Source organism: Synchiropus splendidus, chromosome 16 (genome assembly GCF_027744825.2).
Source record: "Synchiropus splendidus isolate RoL2022-P1 chromosome 16, RoL_Sspl_1.0, whole genome shotgun sequence".
NCBI lineage: Eukaryota > Metazoa > Chordata > Actinopteri > Syngnathiformes > Callionymidae > Synchiropus > Synchiropus splendidus.
The window spans coordinates 13,307,053-13,329,001 of record NC_071349.1 but is presented as its reverse complement, the minus strand read 5'-3'; the positions used below and the strand labels follow the sequence as shown (position 1 = coordinate 13,329,001).

General features: G+C 41.2%; 1 protein-coding gene across 3 annotated transcripts in view; it reads right to left on the bottom strand.

The window, feature by feature from the left end:
• babam2 (BRISC and BRCA1 A complex member 2) overlaps positions 1-21,949 on the bottom strand; it is a 59,263-nt gene that overhangs the window by 24,842 nt on the left and 12,472 nt on the right. For all 3 annotated transcript variants that reach the window (XM_053844830.1, XM_053844831.1, XM_053844829.1), the window contains exons 5-6: positions 13,428-13,622; positions 13,183-13,257 (exon numbers count right to left, since the gene is read on the bottom strand). In XM_053844830.1, the coding sequence (XP_053700805.1) occupies positions 13,183-13,257; positions 13,428-13,622 (270 nt within the window). The remainder of the gene's footprint in view (positions 1-13,182; positions 13,258-13,427; positions 13,623-21,949) is intronic.

The following is a 21,949-nucleotide window of genomic DNA, read 5'->3' as shown; positions in this document are numbered from 1 at the left end:
GATCCGGACTAAACAGTGGCTGGTTGCTATAGTCCAAGCAGTGGGTGTGGTATCTGTAGGATAAGTAAATTCATAAGTGTTCACCATCAGACATGCTCATCAGATAATAGAGAATCTTAAAATCATAATCCTTTAATATTTGGAGATTAAGGCTGGAACGGCTTGTTAACTCATGCCATTATGGGAACCAGACTGTTTTGACTCAGTCAGAGCACAAAGAGTCGTCTGTTTATTACAGAAATTACCAAGGCATATAGCAAGGTTTCTTAGAACTGGGCATTATACGGAATGCAGGAAACAAACATGTGGGATCGAAATAAACTTCTACTAAAACGTATTTACTCTATGAATGTTCATGTGTGATAGCAAGGTGCAAGAACACCTTCTGTCAGTAAAATATTGAGGCTAAATTATTTCAGTGATTGTGAGCCAGCGTCACATAGAGACCTCTTTAGATGCTTTCACTAAATGGAAAGTGGAACTATCAGTGAAACAAGTCAATTAAAAAAATCTACTGACAAGACTGAATACAGTATTTACTCAGCAACAATAGTGTTTTCAAAGCCATACCTACACAGGGACCACTTGCATTCAAGGACAGATGTCAAATAGAATGACTTAACACAAACTGGAACCGATCCAAGATGTATGCATTCTATACACCAATGCACTTGCCAGGTCCTTGAACCACTTAAGGGGATCAAAAACACGGACAGTCAAGCGAGCTGATCACATTTCACAGAAACACGAGTCATGTATGACTGTGGCCAAGTGTCTCTAACAGTGTGTCACTGATGACATGTCACGGCCTTCATTGTGCAACGTGTGAATTCAATGTGTGTGATGCTCGGGCTTGAAGCCACAAGGGTGACTCAAATATGTTTGTTTGCATAGCGACCACGACATGCTTACGTACTTGGAGAAATGAATGGATGACCTGTTGTATGGTCACAATGATGACACAGTGAAGAACGGTTCGCGCCATCTGACTCTAATAGCTTGTAAATGTGACTAAGTGTTGTGTGAAACAGCAGCCGATCCTAAATATCTAATCGCCGAGATGTTAAACACGCGACATGAAGACTTCATTTAAGAAATAACACTTCAACACACTGCATGGGAAAAATAAGTCTAAATACTTGACTTAAAGCTCCAGGCTTTGCGCTCTGCTCTGGTTATTGTGGCATTTTCTGGGGTGATAATTGAAATTGCATTAATAATGCGTGACTGCAGATGTTGCAGGGTGTTTCTGTCCCATTGCACGGTTAATTGAGATGATTTGGGTCTTTTGAACCAATAACACAGTCCTGTTTTTGAGACCAATTGGATACAGATTTGCCTGGCTTTTTATTGACACAGAAAATGGCAATAATTGCGAGGCGCACAAGTCCACTCAACCATACAGTGTCAACGTGAAGCCTGTCAGTACACATCTCCTCAGAAAGACAGTCAAAAGACAGAAATATAAATGATATTCACATGGACATGAAGAAAACATACAGAGGCGATTGCACCCTGAAGCTAATATATGTACCGATATAATGTCTCCAGATTGACTTCAGAGGGACAAAAAAAGACAAACAACACCACAAATCAAGTGAGAAAAGCAAAAGATAAAAGAATGGAAGGAAAAAAAGCACGTTCCACATGAACAATATATAGATAGCATTCAACTTGATGGAGAGCACAAGGCTGAAAGTAGGCCAGATGGAAGTAATTCCAAGGAGATAAAGAACTGTGTGCATGTGTGTTGGGGAGGGTGGGGGTGCTCTCCTGAGACCACGTTGCTGAAAATCGCTGATTCTCTACAGGGACTACATGCAGGTGGGTGGCAATCCTTGTTCGGAAATAATGTGTGGGTGTTTAAATGCGAGTGCGGGGTGCGGGGGCACGATCGGAAATTGCAATCGCCAGGGGACACTGGAGAGAGTCCATGACCTTTGGTATCAGGGTGTTAGGCTGGGGTCACTGGAGCATCAGAGAGTGGGATTCAAGCTTCTTGCTGGCTTGTCACCTGTCCTTAGGCTGTGATTTCTCTCTAACCGCTCTACTCCTCTGAGGTGTGCGCCTTCATGAGCTTCTGACATTTACTTCCTCTCTTCAAAAAAGAAGTTGGCTATATCTTTAAAGGTCTTGTGACATCCCATGATATGCAAGAAGGCTTGCATTTTACGAGTGCTATATACACTATATTATACACAAGACCAGACCAAAAGTGAAAGCTCTTTGCTGCCTGTGTGGAAGTTGCAACACGCTACATGCTTTTTTAGGATGTCAGCTGATCCATCATACACATATCTCCCAAAGATACACCTCAGTTCCATGAACAGTCCTTCTGTGTTTCTTACAACTAGATAATAACAAACTGAACATCAGAGAACAAATCATATATTGACAAAGAGAAAGACCTGTGAAAACAAGACGGTTCACTTGAACACACACACATAACTGTTAATTGGTGATCCATTATATCATGAACATTCCTGCAACAGGAGTTCATATATAGGGCAGTTGGTTCAGTCAAACCCAGGAGGTAAAACTAGAGTGTTTTGTTTTGGTCAAATCGAAAGGTAGACCTTGATGTCAAAGTGCTTTTCATCTTCTCACAGTATTGAAGCAGCAGAAATTTGCAGCGTTATAGTTCTAACTGTCTCCAGTGTGGTCTCTAAAATTCAAATACCAACGTCACTTTGTGATGATGGATACAATTACAGTCCAAATGATGGGCTCATAAAGCATGCAGTGTAAATATGCTTCCTCACTGCATGTATGCATGACATCATCAGACATACTGTACAAGAGGTGACTCAGTGGGGAGTATGTTGTTTATCATGCACTAACACATATCAACTAATCGGCGTCACAGGCTCGCAGTATAAGGTACATACCATTAGTCACGGCATATGCTTCCACACCTATATATAAAGACGGCATCGTAGCACAAAACAATTTCCGTTGTCGGTGTTTTTAATGGGTGACTATGGTGCAGATTCGTACTTATCACGTCCCTATACAGCAACAATCTGATGTCGCAACAAGGAATGGCATGACCTTCGTAGCAGGAGTCCATCAATCTTCTATAGCCGACGGCCCCTCACCACCTAAACTGTCACTCACAAACAACACAAAACAAGCACAACTTACATCCAAGATACAATGTTTGCCCACCATTAGCACGCCCCGTCGTTTTTTCACCTCGAAACACCGCGGGAGATGAAGATAAATAAACTTGTGCAAAGAAAATATCTCATTAAATTTCCCTAAAACCTTGCTGTTATCGTGTTACATAAATATTGTCAGGAGTGATGTATATTTGTTCAAAGAAAATAATACATGTTCTGACAATTATCCCAATATTTGTAACCTAGCATGGAAATGTGATGCTTCTATTGTGTCGTGTGAAGCTGCACGAAAATGGCATGGATTTGTCGATCTTAAATCATTGAAAAAATGCTTCATCCAGAAAATAGTGCAAGTACAAACATATGAAGAATGACACATTAATTGGAAATACATGCATACTTGTGCGAAGGAAAATTTGGGCTCCCGCCACTGCAGAAGTATCACCAAAGAGACTTTAAAACGGCCTTCTAGTCAATTACGTTGTAGTATGATCAATGGCAAACCTGGGAAGTGTTTTGTTTGGTTTACCTGGTCCTCCTGAGGTCAGGTGAACGAAACCTCACTTAATATTGTTTCCCAGTGTTTTTAACCGACTTACTTCATTTTCTGTTTTTTAAAAACTCTGATTTTTAAGATTTTAGCATTGTGTATTTTGTCATTCACTATTGTCCATTTCACAGTATTTTGTCCCTCATATTCACTCATCTGTAACATAAAGATTACATTTCCTGAAATGTTATTTAGATTATATAGAATAAATCACATTAACATTTTTATTCATCATTTCTATTTACTTATTTTTAAAAATGTTTTTTAAAAGGCACTTTTTTCTATTGTTTTAGATGATGTGGTCCGCTGAATTTGCGTGCTGAATAGCCACAGTGGCAGCATGAATTCCATCTGTGTGGTAGTTTATATTCAAAAGCCACGGCTGCCCATCAGACAAGTCCATGACAGTCACGACTCAGCTCTTTCTAATTGTTCGGACAATAGTGCTCCTTCAACGTGTTCAAATATTTACATTTGGGTGCAAAACTAACCATTAATTGATATTTTTCAGCGAGCGGACAAGTTCCATCAATCATCTTTCTATTTCAGGGTGTGAAACCGTGGCTGCGGTACAAGCACCTGTCATTAGTCCTGGCTTAGAGAGCTCTTCACAATGACTTAGCATAGTTGTACCAGCATCATGTTGGCTCCAGCGTTTGTTATTTTTGAAAAAGGTGTGTTGTTTGCATAGGACTTACACCATTAAAACATTAGAACTGAGTAAGTATCGTTTCAGCAGACACTGAAATAAGGCTTTATAGTGTAGTAGGAGTAGTAGTTTAAAATCCCATGTCCACCTGAGACTGACTGGCCTATCGTAGAGGAAGGCCTGGGCTGTTGGCTATCTATCTATGGGACCGCAAACATGTGGACAGCGGTGAGAAACGATGAGTCTTTCGGTTGTTCAGGAAATACCATGGAGTTCTCCAAGTAGAGCTAAAGGACATACCAGGGAAGAGGGAAGACCTGGTGGCGGGGGGAGGGACGCACTTGCAAAATAAAATTTTGATGCCTGCTACTTAGATTGAACAAAGACTGTGACTTTGTGACAAATTGAAAACAGTCAGGTTGTTCCAGAATCGCCCACCGTTGCAAAAATGTAAATGCAAAAGTGATATTGCCTGCCACTCTAGCCCCGCCCACTCTGCATGAGGTTTGCTTACAGCAGACAGTCAAAGCTGAAAAACGTTGGATGTTTCCTCTACCTGGAACGGTGTTCTCTGCACTTTAGCCAGGGCGAAAATAAATGGAATGACCCTCTCCGCCCCACTGCTGTAGAGTAGTTTGTTGGTCACATGGGTACCAGTGAAGACACTCCCAGGCCTTCCAGACAGGTTTGCAAAGTGGATGAAGTGAGAAGCACTGTTGAGAGAATTGCTAAGGGGAGCTACGACACGAGCCATCACCCCAGATCGTACGGCACAGTCCGTCAATGCAATTAAACATCACATCTGTCAACCTGCAGATTTCGAACCATGCCCTTGTTCTTCATCAAAGAGGCACGAGGCATAATAAACGTAATGATGAACGATCAACTTGTGCACGCTGATGCACAGGATCTCTTTGATGTGGATCACTGTGCATCTCTGCTCTGCTCTGTTCGTGACTGGCTGAGACACAAGTCAAGTAAGCCTCCTTTAATATTAAAGGCAACAAAAGTCTGCTTTAACTCTCTCATTTGGCAGCAGATGTGGATGCAGCTGGCAGCAGAAAACACTTGCAGACTGTGAATGAATAAATAGAAATAATGGACGAGAAAGTGCATAGGCCACTGCCCCTTCTCATTGATCTGGAGAACCCTATATTAAAAAAGGATACCTTTTTCAATTTGAACACAAATCCACTGCATACTTTAATGGATCTCCACAGGGAAATCAGCGTCATAAAATCGGCGAGTCACACAAGTCTCACAATACAACTGATGAAACACACTTCCTTCTTATTTAGCAACTTCATTTTCCAACTGTCTGTGTCAGCACAATGAAAGGGGCTGGAAAATCAGTCATACCCAAAAAGCACTGAACACCATCACAGGAAACATGCAACAGTTAAAGTACAACACGTCAATTCTGAAGGAAAACATTTTTTGACGGCAAATTTCTTCACTTAAAATACTCACTTCCTATTTCTGTTATGTTGCCGCCGCTTCGGCTGACATTTGAATTCATCTACGAGAGCATAGCAAGCCATAATACTTGCACCATTTAAAAGCCACATAATTGTTTATCTGCGTGGAAGCATTGGCTGGCCTTTTCAGAGTCCACTCGTAGACTGCATTAGTGAAGCCTAAACTGGCAATTACTTGACGATGTCTTTTGGGCAACGTGCATCCTCACTAAATGCCATGTCTCATTGCTGCAGAGATATGCCATCACTCAAAAACCTCATGGGATTTTCATTTACAAAATAGGCTTTCAGTCTACAATTGAAGATACTTTTCAATTTAATTATGACGTAAAAGAAACGCTGTCATCGACTGACCTCCAAAGCGGTTGAATGAGGGTGAAACAGGGAACTCTACTACGTCTATGAAACATCGACATTCGACTCATTTTCTTTAAAGATACTTATAGTTCAATGTAAAACAGGAAATAAGATGACTGAAAAGACACCAGGTGTAATGCAAGGAAGTTATCACCACTCTAGTTTTACTATGAAATTCAACTTCATTGCCAAGAAGAGTCCCTCTATAGCGTTCTTATGACATCATGGAAGGCAGTTTCCTCCTCTCTTTCCACTGTGATATTTTATTGTTAAACAGTGTGCTAACTACCTTCATTGAAAGACCGAAAATCTAACCTGGAACTTACATGTCTTACAGTCTGAATTACTCTGTCTCTTTTCTGTCCTCCCAGATGGATTTCCCAACAAAACAGGAGGCAATTTCACAATAAATTTCTGTATTTTGACCTTGTGAATGATTTAAAAAAAACACAATTATGTAGGTTCATTTTTTTCAAAAGACATTTAGATTTATGATATGAATACAAACGGCACCCACAGACCTTCAACTTCTGGCTCTCCTTTCTGAACCACGAGTTTGCCAGTAAATCCATCAACAATGAAACACAACCAACATCGCCACATGGCAGAGTTTGCAACTCAGGCTGCCATCCATCAGTGTTTTACTGTGCTGATAAAACAATGAAAAAAATGCTGTTACTTTAAAGCCAGAGCACACGTGCTAAAAACAGATTAAATAAAAAAAAGTCAAGGAGCAGCTTATTTGGGGTATTATGGGAGTAACCTGCAATTATTTTATAGTTCTTAAGATTCCTGAGCTCTTAGTCAGTGTTTACCGTGCAAGGGCATGGCAGGGCCACAAATTACACTTGCTCCAGCTCTAAATGCAGTCACGCACAGGCTCAAGCTTTCTCTCAGGAGGAGCAGACAGAGCAGAGGTAGGAAGATAAAACGGTTATTATGAGCAGGAAAAAGGAATTGTCTGCAAAGACACAAAGCAGCACAATTGAACCATCAAAGTGAGCGAGAATATACCAGCTGTCTGCGAGAAAAGCAACAAACATTAACTATATAGGCTTGTATTTTAAAGCTGCTGCAAATGAGAACTTGTTTTTCCTGTGTGTGTGAGTGTGCATGCGTAAATATCTCCTATGTGGCATTGTGAAAGACTTTAGGAGACCACGACTTCTCTAAAAGCTCAACGGTTAGACATTTGGGGACGTAAGCTTGACAGAAAACCACAAAGAAAAAAAAAAACATGGTTGTTTGAGGAGGACGCAACAATTGTGTGGCAACAGGAAAGACAAGGTGGCAACCGCAGTTGCTGCTGCAATTGGTTTGTGGCAAAGAGCAGGTCTGGACTGAAGAAGTGCATTTGGTGAGGAGTGAAAACATCAGCGTTGTCGCTCATTTCACAATTATAACTCACCAAACAGCTCAGGTGGTTTCGTGTTCATGATTTGTTGTCCTGTGCCACACTGGCTTTGACCAGAAGCTCTAAAGAACTGTGTACTGTTGCCAGTGCATCTACACAGTAACAGTATTCTTACTAGCTGTCGAATCAGTCGTTTCATGATGTAAGGATAGCTTCCCGTTGGACTTCAAGTGACATATATTCTGTGCCTCTCCACTCTTGCTCCAGACTGTCTGACTTTGATTCCCAAAGTATGAAGTTGCCACAGTCAGTGATGATTTGCCATGTCATCTGCCCACTGTGTTTTCCGAAGTCAACGGCAATCCACCAGGAAGTTTTAGAGGCATTTGAAGCATCCTTCTGCAGACAAGCTTCATGGAGAGGCTGATCTCATTTTCCAGCACCAAAAACAATTGTCATATTTTCTAAAACAAATCAAGAACTGAAATGAAACTTTCATTGGATTCAGCATGGTCTTGGACTCAGGCTCTCAAAATCTTGGTCTTGGACTCTGTACGCTCTGGTCCCAATATCGAGTTATGCGAGTTTGCGACTGCAATACTATCTATGGTTATAGACCCATTTACAGTGGACATCATCAAAAATATCCATGTGTATCGTGGCAACTGAGGTGGCTCATTGCTCCATCCTCATAAACATGTAAGAGAACGTTTTATTTGGGAGGTAGCATTGCCACTTACCCTGACACCATCATCAATGTTCACAAACTTTGAACGCAGTCTGTAGTCTAGAGCAGAACTGGGCAAAGTGTGGCCCGGGGACCACATGCGGCCCAATACCTGTTTTTCATGGCCCATTTGACGTCAGACTAAAACTATAACCAATAATAACCTTTTTTTGTTCTCTTTTAGTCAGCACTTCAGCATCATTAGTCATTTTTGAGTTTTTCTTGTTCCTCAAAACACATTGAAGTAATACTGAAAATATATTTTGAAATGAAATGCCTTGTCTAGTCCCAGATTCACATCTAGTGAATTATATTCAAATTAAGCGCATAAAATGAAATATTTCAATAGGTCTCATGGCATATTTAGACTTCTTAATATCCTTAATTACATTTCATCTTCTGAGGTTCATTTCGTCCTTGTTACTTATGCATATGTTTTGAATATTTTTCCATCATGTCTTGTAGTCATCACCGTCTTTCTTTTGGCATGATGGCCCCTCACAACCGTTACAGTTTCTAATGTGGCCCTTTAGGAAACTGAATTGCTCACCCCAACTGGTCCTCACAGGCCGCAGTGGGTGCAGGTTTCTGTTCTAACCCAACTAGCACACACAGTTTCACCAATCGGGTTTCTGAAGACTGTATCTTTCTGGGACAGTTTGGACACCCCTGGTTTAGAGGAAGATCAATAATGCTAGTCGCCTGAAGGCCGCAGTCAAAGCCCTTCTTCTCAGTATTACATTTTTTTAGGTGTAGCTGCAACATACTGTAGCTCGAGATGCAGCAGAGATGTATAAAGCCGTTAAATATTCAGACATTTCGGCTCCGACTCAAAACTTGCATGTAAATGGCTCACCCCATAATTTAAGAGTGTGGTTAACAGGTCAAATTCTCTGTGAAACGTTGTGACACATCCAGCAAAGTCATCCATTCAACCTACTGGGGTCACAGGATGCTGGAGCCTCGGATCCAAAGGGAACGCATCATATTCAGGTCTGTTAATTTACAATGCAGCATGTGTACATGACGGACATAAAAGGCTAGATAAATGTGATCAACTGAATAAATAAACACCCACATGATCAGACCTGTGAATTCATCAAACGCTGACCTTAAGCCATCAGCATCCTTTCGAGCCCCTTAACTTGGAAAAGCGGCCTGAGGTTAAACAAATGCGAGCGAGAACATTTAAACTTTGACTTTAAAGAAAGAGATACAATTGAGGAGGCTGACGCTTTGACGAGAGGTTAACTATGCAAACTGCATTTTAAACTATATTTGTCAATGCCCTTGAGTGGTTTAGCAGTATGGACAAGATCGGTAAACATCCTATCATGAATATTACTGGCTCAGTATGTGTCAATAAATAAAAACCAGCTCATAACTGTTAATGAAATGTTTACACGATGGAATACATTTTGTATGTCATATTGCCTTGTACTTTTGAAAACACAGCACAAAATCCACAGTTGCAACTTTAAAATCCATACACACATCTTCAGTGAACAACTGCTTAGTCCTGTTGAGGGTTGCGGGGAGTGCTGTAGCTTATCCCAGCCGTTATTGGGCAAGAGGCAGGAACACACCAAGGACAGGTCGTCAGTCCATTGCAGAACTTTAAAATATTGCTTCGTAAATAAGCTTACGGAACATTCTTATATGACTTCATATATAGAAATAAGACTATAAATGAATAAAAAGTGGTGGAAGAACTTGAAGTATGAAGGGATAATTGAGTCTGTGACAATGGCACGACAAATGGAAAAGACAGAGCGCGACCCTCTGGCTCTGCTTCACCCTGACCCTTTCCTGTCAGTAGCTGCCTGCGGAGGTTTGGAGGTTAAAGACTGTGAGTGAGTGTGTGTGTTTGTTTAGGGGGAGGGAGGATAAAACCCAGGACGAAAATAATTAGGGTAAAAATAATTAGATGCAAGCGCTTTTGCTGAAGCGTGCTAAGGCGGTACAGAGAAGGGAAAGGAGAATTTAGGGATGCTCAGGGCGGCACACAAACTTTCCCCGGGTCTTTTTGGCAGAAGGCAACGCTGACCAGAGGGAGACGACACACAAGACGGCGGACACCTGGATGATAAACAGCATACATATATAAATGTTTAAGCCCATATTTAACCAGCCAGGGCCAACTTCATTTTAAGTGATAATTTAGTTCAGGAATGAGAAGTAACCATAATGTTCAAACAAGATTATTGGTGACAAAATGTAGACTTATGTATTGTATTGTACTGTATTGCATTGGCAAAGGCTGTAAAGCGGTAAATTTTGACAGCTATTTAGGAGTCAGTTATTTGCAAAACACTGGTTACACTACAATGCCTTTGTTAAAAGCCAGTTGATGGTTGAAATATGTTCCTTAATCCAAAGTCTAAATGCAGATGCAGGCGTTTATGATAGATGATGTGACTGAGGTGCATGTTTGTGGACAAACAAGAGCAGGAGATATGACAGCTGTATGTTGGTCATCAAAAATGACCAATCTGATCGACGAGAGTGGCTTGAGGACAAACACACTGACTCGTTGCAGAGATGGAGACATGGGTCAGCGCTTGTGAAGGAAACCAAATTCAAGTCAAGCGAGCGCAAAGGGATCAGTCACATGCTCAGTCATCCCACGATGATCACAGGACATTTCGTTAGGCTCCAAATACAGGTGCAGACCACCAGACACGATAAGTATATTTAGTGAAATGTATAAATACAGGTGAGTTCATTAGTTTACGTTTGTTTCCGTTGTAACAAAAAACTGATTTCCATAGAAGTTAATTTAGATCAATCATCCAAGTACAAAAAAAATGAACAGAATTAATCTAACCAAAATAAAAGAAATATAAGACGGGAAAAAGCATAAACCATCCATTAATTCCGTATTTCACTGATAGATGTGATCACATTCTACTGCATTCAGAAAAGAATGATACGAAAATGGAAAACCAAGCCAAAAAGAAACATCCAACATCCATCTGCTTGCATGATTCCTTCATCTCCCCTCTCCATGACCACGCACTCATCCTTCACTAAGAGAGATGGCTTTTTATTTTTTATAAATGGTGATTTTGATAAACGAATCAACAACATATCCACCCCCTTTGCCCAAGGCTGGCGAGTACGGGCAGGAAGGTAAACATGTCCACTGTGGTGAGCTCAGACCACACGGATGCTCCGCTCCAGGTAACGGTTGTCCTCCACAGCTCTGCACCCATGAGCAACAGCTCGGCAGTTACTGGTGGTGCACAGCAGCCCTGCATTGTGAACTGATTTCCGCTTCTGCACCCCTCCAACCCATTCCTCCTCCTTCAGCAAGGACGTTCTCGGATTTGATGTGTAGGCTGATTCAAATCACGGTCAACAATCTGACCTTCTCCGCCAGCACCTGATGGCTGAGATCCTCACTGCAAACCCTGTTTATGTAAATAACGCTGTTGTGTTGGAAGTTAATTATTTCATTTCACTCCATATTTAACTTATATGACCGCAGGGACTTCTGCTGATCAAGGCAGACCAGGGATCTCTGCCAGTGTTAAAAGTTCACGACTAAAATCAGCATCTACATGCGACAGTAGTTACTCAGTGAACGTGTGTATGACTTTTGTCTTCGCAAAGAACACCAGAGCTCATTTAACAGTTTTGTTCAACGCAACAAGCAGTATCCATCATGCTTTAAAAAGCGTATTTATTGGAGCCGTTTTTGTGAATGTGGCCAAGAGGAAGTGGAAAAACTCCACAAAGATGTCATGAACACAATGGCTTGCCAGACTAATGCATGACGAGTTGAAAACTAATTGTAGTGGTGGGCTCCCCTCAGTCTTCTGCATAATCCGCTAATGTGTAGGTGAACAAGACTGTTTATTACAGTCTGGGTCTATACTCTTCCTTACTATCCATGTGGCGACACTATTAATGTACCTGCGCAGCAGCATGGTCTATTTGAGATGGTATAATGGGCTGTAGGATGAATAGGGATGAATCTATAGATGGAATTTTATAGACTTCTATTCAAACAATGTGTCGACACAGCTGTCACCGCGTTCCACTTAAAGTGTCAGTGTATTCAATGGGAAGCCTACCAGCAAGCGACAGCACACTTGCATTAAAAAGAAATATGCCACCAATAAAGCTGCCCTTGGGGGTGAGGACTGAAACTTTCCCTCTTAAATTATTCCACTATAACAAAACAATGTTGGAGGACCGGCAATGCAGCTCAGAAATTTGGCTGAAGAGAGAGAGGGAGGGATGGTGCTGCAGGTCTGCGAGACATGAGGACAACGGCTGATGTGAAGCTGATGATGGTTGTTGTTTCCCTTATGTTTACCATCATTTCCCTTCACAAACAGAGGCCATGCTGGAAAAGGCCAGAGATCCAGAGCCTGCAGCGGTCGAGGATGAGGGAGGGGAGTCAGGGGGGTGGCTGCAGAGCGACGGAATGACAAGAGAACCAGAGTAAGAGAGAGGGAGGGGGACAAATCTATGATGAAATGAGTGAGAGAGCGAGAGAGAGAGGGGACTTGGGCAAAGCTGCCTGCAGACACCACACGGCTCAGAACAGATCAAGAGTGACGGCTTGCTGATTAGTCAACTCACAGCCCTGAAGACCGGAGTCTGCATGCACACACACACGCTAACACACAGGGCATTATGACCACAATTTAAACAAACCGAGCACACATCACTTGCCCAAATTAAAGGGAACAAAACACAGTAAAACAGTAACAAAATTACTTTTAAACTGTTTGACTAAAACATGAAAACACTAGTTAATAATGCTTAAATTTCAACAGAATAATTTGGACATGAGCATACAAAAAGAAGGCATTTGGTGTGCACAAACTATATCCTATTGTGTTCATTATATGACCACAAAAAAAAGAGGTGAATAAATTACCTTGCACCAAAGAGACTTTCCGAAAACATCTAAAAGGTAGGAGACTCTTACCTTGAGCAGATAGATGGGGATGTTACTGAAGTCGACTGGAAGTTTCAGAAGAAAACGAGCAGAGAATTCTCCAGTCTGAAACAGCCACATCCTTTGTCAGAATTGGACCCATTTGAATCACCAATACTATTCGCTCATACATATTTAACCTGCATCAGTCATGTCACTTCATTTTCATTATTTTTGATTTCTCTAAAACAGTGTGTGGGCATCTGCTGTTTTGACGGGTTTTATTTTTTTCTCACCCAGCTGTTCTTGTTTCCAGCATAGATCTCCATGTTTCGCCTGTAGTTTGGATCCTCCAGCAGACTGTCATACTCAAAAAGCAGCCTGGAGCTTTCGCGGAGTCGCTGGCACTGGTAGTGATGGTACTGTTGGATCAGCTCCTTTACCAGCTGCAGCAGACATTCAGGGTTTCCAGCGTCCCACTGGACCAAATGCTGAGAGAGACACACCGAGATGTGATTTTAAAAACAAAGCATCAAGAAGTATGGAGACGTGAAATAGGTCAAGTTTGAGATTTTTCATTCCAACACTGTATCTTGAGTTCTGGCCTGTTTTGGTTGCTACTTCAATTGACTTTCACATCTTGTTGTGTAGTTTTAAAAATATAACTTTACTTTCAATCATGTGATCACTGCTATATCAAGATGACCAAATCTGTAATCTCTTATCTGCATGGCTCCGTCTAACAAACCAACTTTGGCTCAGACTCAGTACATGGTAATGTAACTGTTGAGCGTTTTGTGTACTGAAAATTTAAAACTTTCACCAGAAAGGAGGTCAAGGTAAATATTTGACTCTACACATTACTGATCTCAGGTTGGTCGTATTTGGTCTTTTTTGTCTAGAAGATGGTAGCGGTAGAAGGTTTTATCTGAAGATGAAACATTTTCATGAGACAATATTTCTGTAACATTGATCCCATGTGTTTCCTTGTACTTCCTTTTAGTCATCTAATTTAACTCTGAGTACCCTTTTCCACCGGTGTGCTCATATAGTACATTAGCATGAGTATTTTTCATCGTTAAAGTAATAACGTACACTACACAGTAGAGAAAAAAACACTAGCGAGGAGCCTTCACTGTGCTAGTCAACATCATCACACTAAATTGATGAATGTCTGCATTAGCCTCAGCCTGCATTAAAACTGATGGTTAAAGCATCATCACAGGGATGCAGTGACTTTTAAGGGCATGAGAGTGAAACTCCTTTGTCATCCTGAACCTTAAGTGAAATTAGAAATACATTCCAGAAATCCCAATGACATCACTGAAGTTTCTGAGTCAAACCCCATCAATGCCACCCGGAGCTGGTGTAACACCACACATGGAGTCATTCAAGAGGTCAGAGGTGCTGAGAAACTCTCAATTTTCATTATAAAAGGTGTCAGCAACCGGATGTCTTGGACTTGCATAAGCTTGTCCTCCTAACTGCCAGTCTGTCTCTCTATTTGTCCGTCTGTCTGGCAGCCTGGGCAGAGAAAGCTCCCATTGTTCAGGCGCGACTCACATCCCTCGCAAAGACAAGGAGCAGGCTAAACAGAGACGGTGACCTCATCGTCCTGATCCACCAGCGGTTACCAGCAATGCTGGGATTCCCGAAATTAGGAGATGATGCAAACAAGGATGGGCATTGTCCAAAAGAGGCAATCGTTGCCGCGAGCTGAAACTGAGGCGGGACTGAGGAAGTGCTGTGTCAGGATTGTGACAGGGAATATCAGCGAAACTTCACTGAGGAGGAGGAGGGGCAGAGGAGGAAGGTAGGGTGGCCGGATCAGTAGTTTGCAAAGCCGGAGACGCAAAATGTGGAGCACTCCAGCATGAAGAACAAAGTCTATAAAAATACATACTGAAAGAACAAGACAACCTTGTTGCCACTGCCATTCTTCAGCTTCTGTCTCAGCGATACTTCTTAGAGGACCCCAATACTTGTTGGAGAAGTGATATGTTCTCATTGAAATATGTTTTAGTATTTTTCTTGGTTAAATAAACACAAGGATTAACATCTAACCAGAATGTGTACATCCATATGGGTGATGTAAAAACAGACACACACCTCAAATGGTTCTTTGATGTATAGCAAACCAGGTCACACAACTGTGTTTGTGAGTTTTATAAACGTGGTGCTACTGCAGTTCTCACATGACTACTCTCCAAAAGCAACCTGGTTTACTCAATAGGAAGTGGTTCTCGCTTGTGGGTCTGACGTACTCATCAGAAAGTGAGTCAGATGACATCACTGAATCACATGCATTCAAGTGAGTAGTGATTTTCGATAGTAAGGAATCTTGAGAGAGACCAGTGTTTTCTCTTTCATCGATTGCTGGCTCTTGACACACAAATTATTGGCACCAAATTATTAAAGATGAGCGGGAAAGGGCAGAAAGTTTGGTGAGAGGCATTGCTGAGCTTGTATTTTTCATGGGAAGTGCAATTATATTTGGTATTAATGTTGTGGCTAAAACAGCGATGCAGATAATGAGCAGTATTGCAGTCAAGATCAAGTCACCTCAGGTTGTGGTTAGACTCAAACCAAAGGTTACAGAGACCAAGTCTGAGATCAAGACTTTGAGACAGTGACAAAGACCAAACTGAATACAGAACAAACTGTTCCACTGAAAGTGTTTCAGTTCTTTATTACCATTTCTATGGCTGTGTCTATATGACTAATACACTTATACTTCTGTAGTACGGTCTTGGGACCTCAGAGACTCAGTCCTGGACTTGGTCTCAATCTCGACTACAACACTGTGAAAGATGCAACAGAATTCTGATCAAAACTTTCACTCATTCTGGTTGGTCATATTCCAGACTGGTGCGACAGAAAAGCAAGGAAAGGGGAGAGCATCGCATACTTATATAGGCTTATACAAGTCAACCTGACTTCAACCAAATTAAATGAACAGATGGTTAAAAAGCCAGTTCTCCATCCACATCTTCACTCGTTTCATTGATACAGCATGTTGTTGTTGCAGAGTTGCTTTTTAATATTATCACACATCACAAGTTCTTCGGGAATCAGCCTAATGAGGGCCTTAGTGGAGGTCTGCACTCTTTAATTCAATGTCCTCACACCGTGTTAACAAACTACAGCTACAGTGAAGCTTTGGCCAAACAAAGGAGAGAGGGAGTGAAAAGCAATGAGCCAAAAACAATGCCTATGTGTAGTGCTGTGTCTTTGTGTAGACATGAAAGTCCATACAGACTGAATTGATTTTATACGCTCTGCTGAAGGCTCCGTGTGCCAAAACAAGTCTATGTTTTTTCTTTCTTTTTTATGAATATAATCAGCACTGTGGAAAATGTACAGATCTGATACAGGGGAAATAAATCATATGCAGTGTTTACAGCTATTTTGGATTGACAGACGTGTACAAGATTGATATGAACATGAATTTATATTTAATCACTGCTTACTGGTTAAAATGGTGTCAAGCGAGTAAGCCTCACCTTGGCCCGCGATTAAACATCTCTCATCAACCGTCAAAGTGTTTTGTCTGTGCAAAGCCACTTTTAAACGAAGCACGTACACCACAAAAGCGCTTTAATCACATTAACATTAGGATTTAAATGAACACCATGGTTGGAAATATTGAAATACATCAAGGATTAGCCTTAGCTTAGCTTGGCTGAAATGTTGAATCGTTTACCTTTCATGTATTTACAGGCGACCACAAATCAATCCTTACATTCTTACATTCACAAAAAAAGCAGGGGCAATAAGAGCTTGTCAAGAGCGCTCCGTGGTGAGTGTGTAGTCCACAGAAATGACTGGTCACTGCAGCACATTTCATTATGACATGAGGTAAAGGATTTTTCCCTCTTTATCTAGTTATGTAGGTACATCACTATCGTCCAGAGTTTTATAATTGAATGACCTTCCATGCAATTATCTCCACTCAAACTGCTACACTCTGCAAGGTCAGTTGAGGTTTCACAATCGTTGCCTTATTCTACGAGTTATAAAACAAGCCCAAACCGCAAGCTCGGAGAGGCTGAACACCCACTGCTTGTTTAGAAACATGCTAGTAGCTAAGCACCAGGTTGCCAGCAACCTTGAACAATTGTCTGGGGGAACGGTATATATTGCTAATGAGAGTACAACATTATTTAAAAATTATATAACAATAAATATTTAAAAAACACTGATACTGAGTTAGAAATGGAGTGATATTTTGCTTCACAATTGTCACTTTTGGAATACAATTCTGTGCATTTCTTTCTGTGCAACAAAAACATTATGATTCGTTGTTGAAACTGACACTAAATATCGATGTGCAATCTGCTGTGCTATAGATCAAGGAACACTTTTCAGGGGCTACCACACCTTACTTTCATCGCCCTCCACAGTTCCATCTTCCCCATTCCCTTTTTCCGCTTCACCCATTTCACTCCCAAAACATTTTGATCATCAACCATCTACAAATCACTGTGCATATTCAGGACATCATGGTCATTCTTTGCATTTATTATATACATCTAGTGTTTTAGTTGGGTGAATCTTATGTCAATTATAATACATTTTATTATAGAAAATAAGTGACTATAAGCACCTTATGATACCTAATAACTGGCCAATATGCAACATCTATCTTTCTAATGCTGAAGAAGTTTCCTAAAATGTTGTCGGTTATGATTGGGGGGAATATTTATATATTAAGGACTTCCTTATTTCCTGAGTACACCATGTTTTTTCCACATCAGAACCCAATTTGCAAACACCATTAGTCTATGCCAGCTAACTTCTGGCTATATATCTCCTGTTCCTCTGTGGATGTTCCAATAACTATATGGCACAGCACAAACAGTTTACTTTGAGGACAAAATGTACACCTGAGTTCCTAATACCTTCTAATAATATAAACAAAATTGACAGAATCATGTCAGCTTGCCATCCCTGTGCATCCCTCTATATCCAATGTTCATCCAATGACTGAGACTGGCATCTGAAAATACAAGATAATTATATAGGCCAAGAGAAGATTTCTTTTGCCTCTTTAATGTGATTTTTATAGATGCTGGCAACCTGATCTAATAAATGGCTGTCAACTTGAAAGAGTAGGGAATTAAAAAACTCCCAAGTATTGAATTAATCTCTGTTAGTCTCTAATTCAAGTGTGGGCACACACCCTGTTTCGCCCCCAGAGACTGCCAAGTCTAAGATCACACTAAATTGCTCTTGTCATGTGTTTAAGACACTTGGCATTCTCAGCCCAGCGTTATTTTTTTTCACTGTGATCTGTGCCGTTTGTGTCCAAACGGGTCCAACTTGTTGATAGAAATATGACTGGTGAGACGTCTTCCTGTTTCGGCCGCACACCGCCTCACTTTCTTTTTCCTTTCAAAACCTTGGCCTATGAGACTTGCTTCTCTACCATAGGTGAGGGATGTGACCTCAGTCAGTAGGAAACACAGCATGGTCAAAACCAAGTCGAAGCATGCCCCTTTCTTGCCCAAATGATGTCAATAGAAGACAAGAACCCTTTGACATGGGCCATTGTGCCCATCCCTGAAATTCACTCTGAACCCCAGCAGGCTACCAGTCAGGCTTATCTTCCAAAAGCAAGCCTTGTCTCAAAGTCCTTGCCAGTAACAATCCTATAAAACTTTAAACACATGTTTCCCAAAAGCAGGAAGGAAACAGATTGGTTCAACAATACCAAGGTTGACTCGATCTTGCTTTATGAGCCAATAGAGGTCCATTGTTCTTCAGCTTGGGATACGCCAAGGGCAGTCTACAGGAAGTGCTCACCGCTGCATGGTATTCAGGCTTACCAGAGGGTAACGTGAAATGAGGAATGCTTCCCTTTCCTAGACGGTGAAGTACGTGGGGTACCACTTTTTAAGTGAACAATGAGTGATTGTTCATTTTATATTGAAAATATTCCACAAGCTGAGAAGATTAGGGAGCCATAAAATGTACTTTTTAAGTAACTATTTTTTGAAAGTAGCTCTTTAATGTGACAATGGCCTGCAGAGGTCAATGCCTATCAACATGTAAGAAGATTATTAATGCATGCCTACAATTGAAACTTCAAAGACCAAACACATGGGCCATAGAAAGAGGAACATCCTTGAGTGGGACAGTAGGGAGGAGGATGGCTTAAAAACATGACTTTCCTGAAGTCATTACAGCTCCAACAAATGACCAGCTTGCTCAGGAAACAAACCTAAAAACAGCTGCTGGTGTTTGTGACTGCTGAGGCGGAACATTGCAGCGAAACTACAATAAATCTAAACAACATCAGCAGAGCAACATAGGCTGGAATTTCCAGTGGAGCCAGCTGAAGCCTGTCTGTGAAGCGCATAGCTGAGGTCTGCAAAATGGATACCTGGAAGCACGTCAATGCCGAGTCTCTGACAATGTCTCGGTCACATACACACAAAAAGAAAGAAGCTGGGAACTTCCCCAAATATTTGTCCCTCCATGCATCAAAGAACACGTCTAGACTTGCAGGATGACACATGTTATGCTTGAAAGGGTACTGGGGGGCTTGATCAGCGATAATGTAGCTGGAAAAGTGGTGCTATTAGCAATGAATGCTTTCTTAAATATCCAGCACAGGCATTTTTGGTAAGGCAACTTCACCGTTTCAATTCCACCACCATCCAAATGCTCAATTAACCGGATGTAAATTTCATAAACCACATTGTAGATGCTGTCTAAGGCATGCTGCAGAGATAGGAAATCATACCAAGAATTAAAAAATGGTACATGACCACGGCACACACACAGACAACTTTGACCTCTTAAGCCCCAGAACACAAACTACTGTGCTGCCTTTCAGTCTCTTATCATTATTGTGATGCAGGTTTTACACGACAGGCACAAAGAGGATGTTCCTAAGTCTTCAAATGACTTGAGGAAGATGGAAAAAAGAACCTACAAACCTACAGATTGTACATTTGGGAATTAAGAGCGTTCTCCACTCCCTTCCTCTTTGTCATTTTCCTCTTTTATTTTCCATCTGGGTTTTTTTTTTCTTAAAATACCCTTATCTAAATATAACTAACAATTGGTAAGGTCTTTACCAATAAATGCTGAGGGGAAAAAATGCCTTGTGACAAACAAAAAAGTTTCCTCCAAGACAGGCTTTTTACAGGTTTTTGTGTCAAGGTTAAATGTCTACTGAAGCAGAAAGTTATGTGCTGAGCAAATCAAATAGATCTCAATTCAGCAATCTTGAGTCAGTTGCTTTTCAGCAGCAGAAAGCTTTACAATAATTTCTAAGTCAAGGTAAGACAAAGATGAAGTTTAATGGGCAAGGATGAAGAGATTGAATTACATGGCGTGACCAGTGCCAGACCAGTGTTGGGCCAGCTATGACAACAGCCTGCGATAACCCTTCACCAAAATATTCAGAGCCCCACTACAAATGAGCCAAATTCTATGATATTTCCCAATAAATAAATAATAAACAGTTCTCAGTACACAGTTGTATTATGAGTCCAGGTAACACCACAAACTTCCCAAGTGATTTCGCCAGGAACCGTTGAATGTGTTGAAACACATGACCTTTTGTATCTGGCCTTCGACTTCTTCCTAAGTCTTTGGTTTGGTATAGTACATACGAAAAAAGTCACAGGATGTCGAGTCGGGACTGCTGACTGGCCATCCATTTCCAGGTGGAGTGGGCATTCAGCCATTCAGGAACAACAAAATGGTGAGCCATCTTGGATGAAAATCTAATCTTCAATATTCTAGCAGCATTGGTAACGGGTCAGATCCCATCTTGCCCCACCTTCCTGCATTTGTGTGGCATAGCTGTCTTCCATAACCCCGTGTTCCTGGGGTAATCAGTATAAGCAATTTGGAAAAACTCACTGGCACTCAAACTTGTATCACAGAAATTATAATGAATAAATCTTAATTGGATTTATAAAATTGGGAGAAACTTTAAAGTCATCCACTAAACAACTCATTTATTGGTTAGACGTCAAGGAAAGATATTAATATTAAAGACATTTTTTCTGGATTGATCACAACAAATCCTACAACATGGATGTTGCCACTAGTTCCCCAAGTTCTCTTCAGAATAATGCTGCATAACTTGGCATTTTAGCCCAAGATTCTGTGATCAGAATACCTTCTTGAATCATGAATCTGCACTGCATATCAGATGTTTTCATGGTGATGGTTTTCACTCCACAGTAACCCACAGAAAGAGTGGTGGCAGCAGGGAAAACACAGGGATAAACAGAAAAGCTAATGACACCCTTGGATGTCTGTAAACAAAAGAGATCCATTGCTGAGACATCAAGAACCCAACCAGTCTGACCATGGACCTAAAATTAACCTAATGGCTACCCAACGTGGATTACAAAGGTCAGAGTGCTAGTGAGGACAATATGAAACAAACAGTCCAAAGAGTGTTTCCAACAGAAGGTTGTTTGATCCACAACTCTGTCAGCAAATGACTCTAAATGAGGTCCAAATAAAGAAAAAAAAAGGCTTCAATTATTTGTTTTACAAGGCGTTTTGGGAAATACAGGGATTGCTGAGAATTCAAAGTTACAAAGAAAGCATGCGAGGGGTTGAGGTTGGGGGGAGGAGGGGTTGCATTTACTGGAAACACGCAGGGAAAATGCTGTAAATGGAAGAGAAGGACGCAGTCCGGAGTATTGCAAGGAGATTAGAAAAAACACGCACAGAGACGCAGCAAGAGAAAATAAACATGCTGCCAAGAACGAGGATCAGCAGAGGTACTTCCCCTTATGTGCACAGCTGGACGTGAGAGACGGTGAATAAGAGTCCCCTCTCCTCT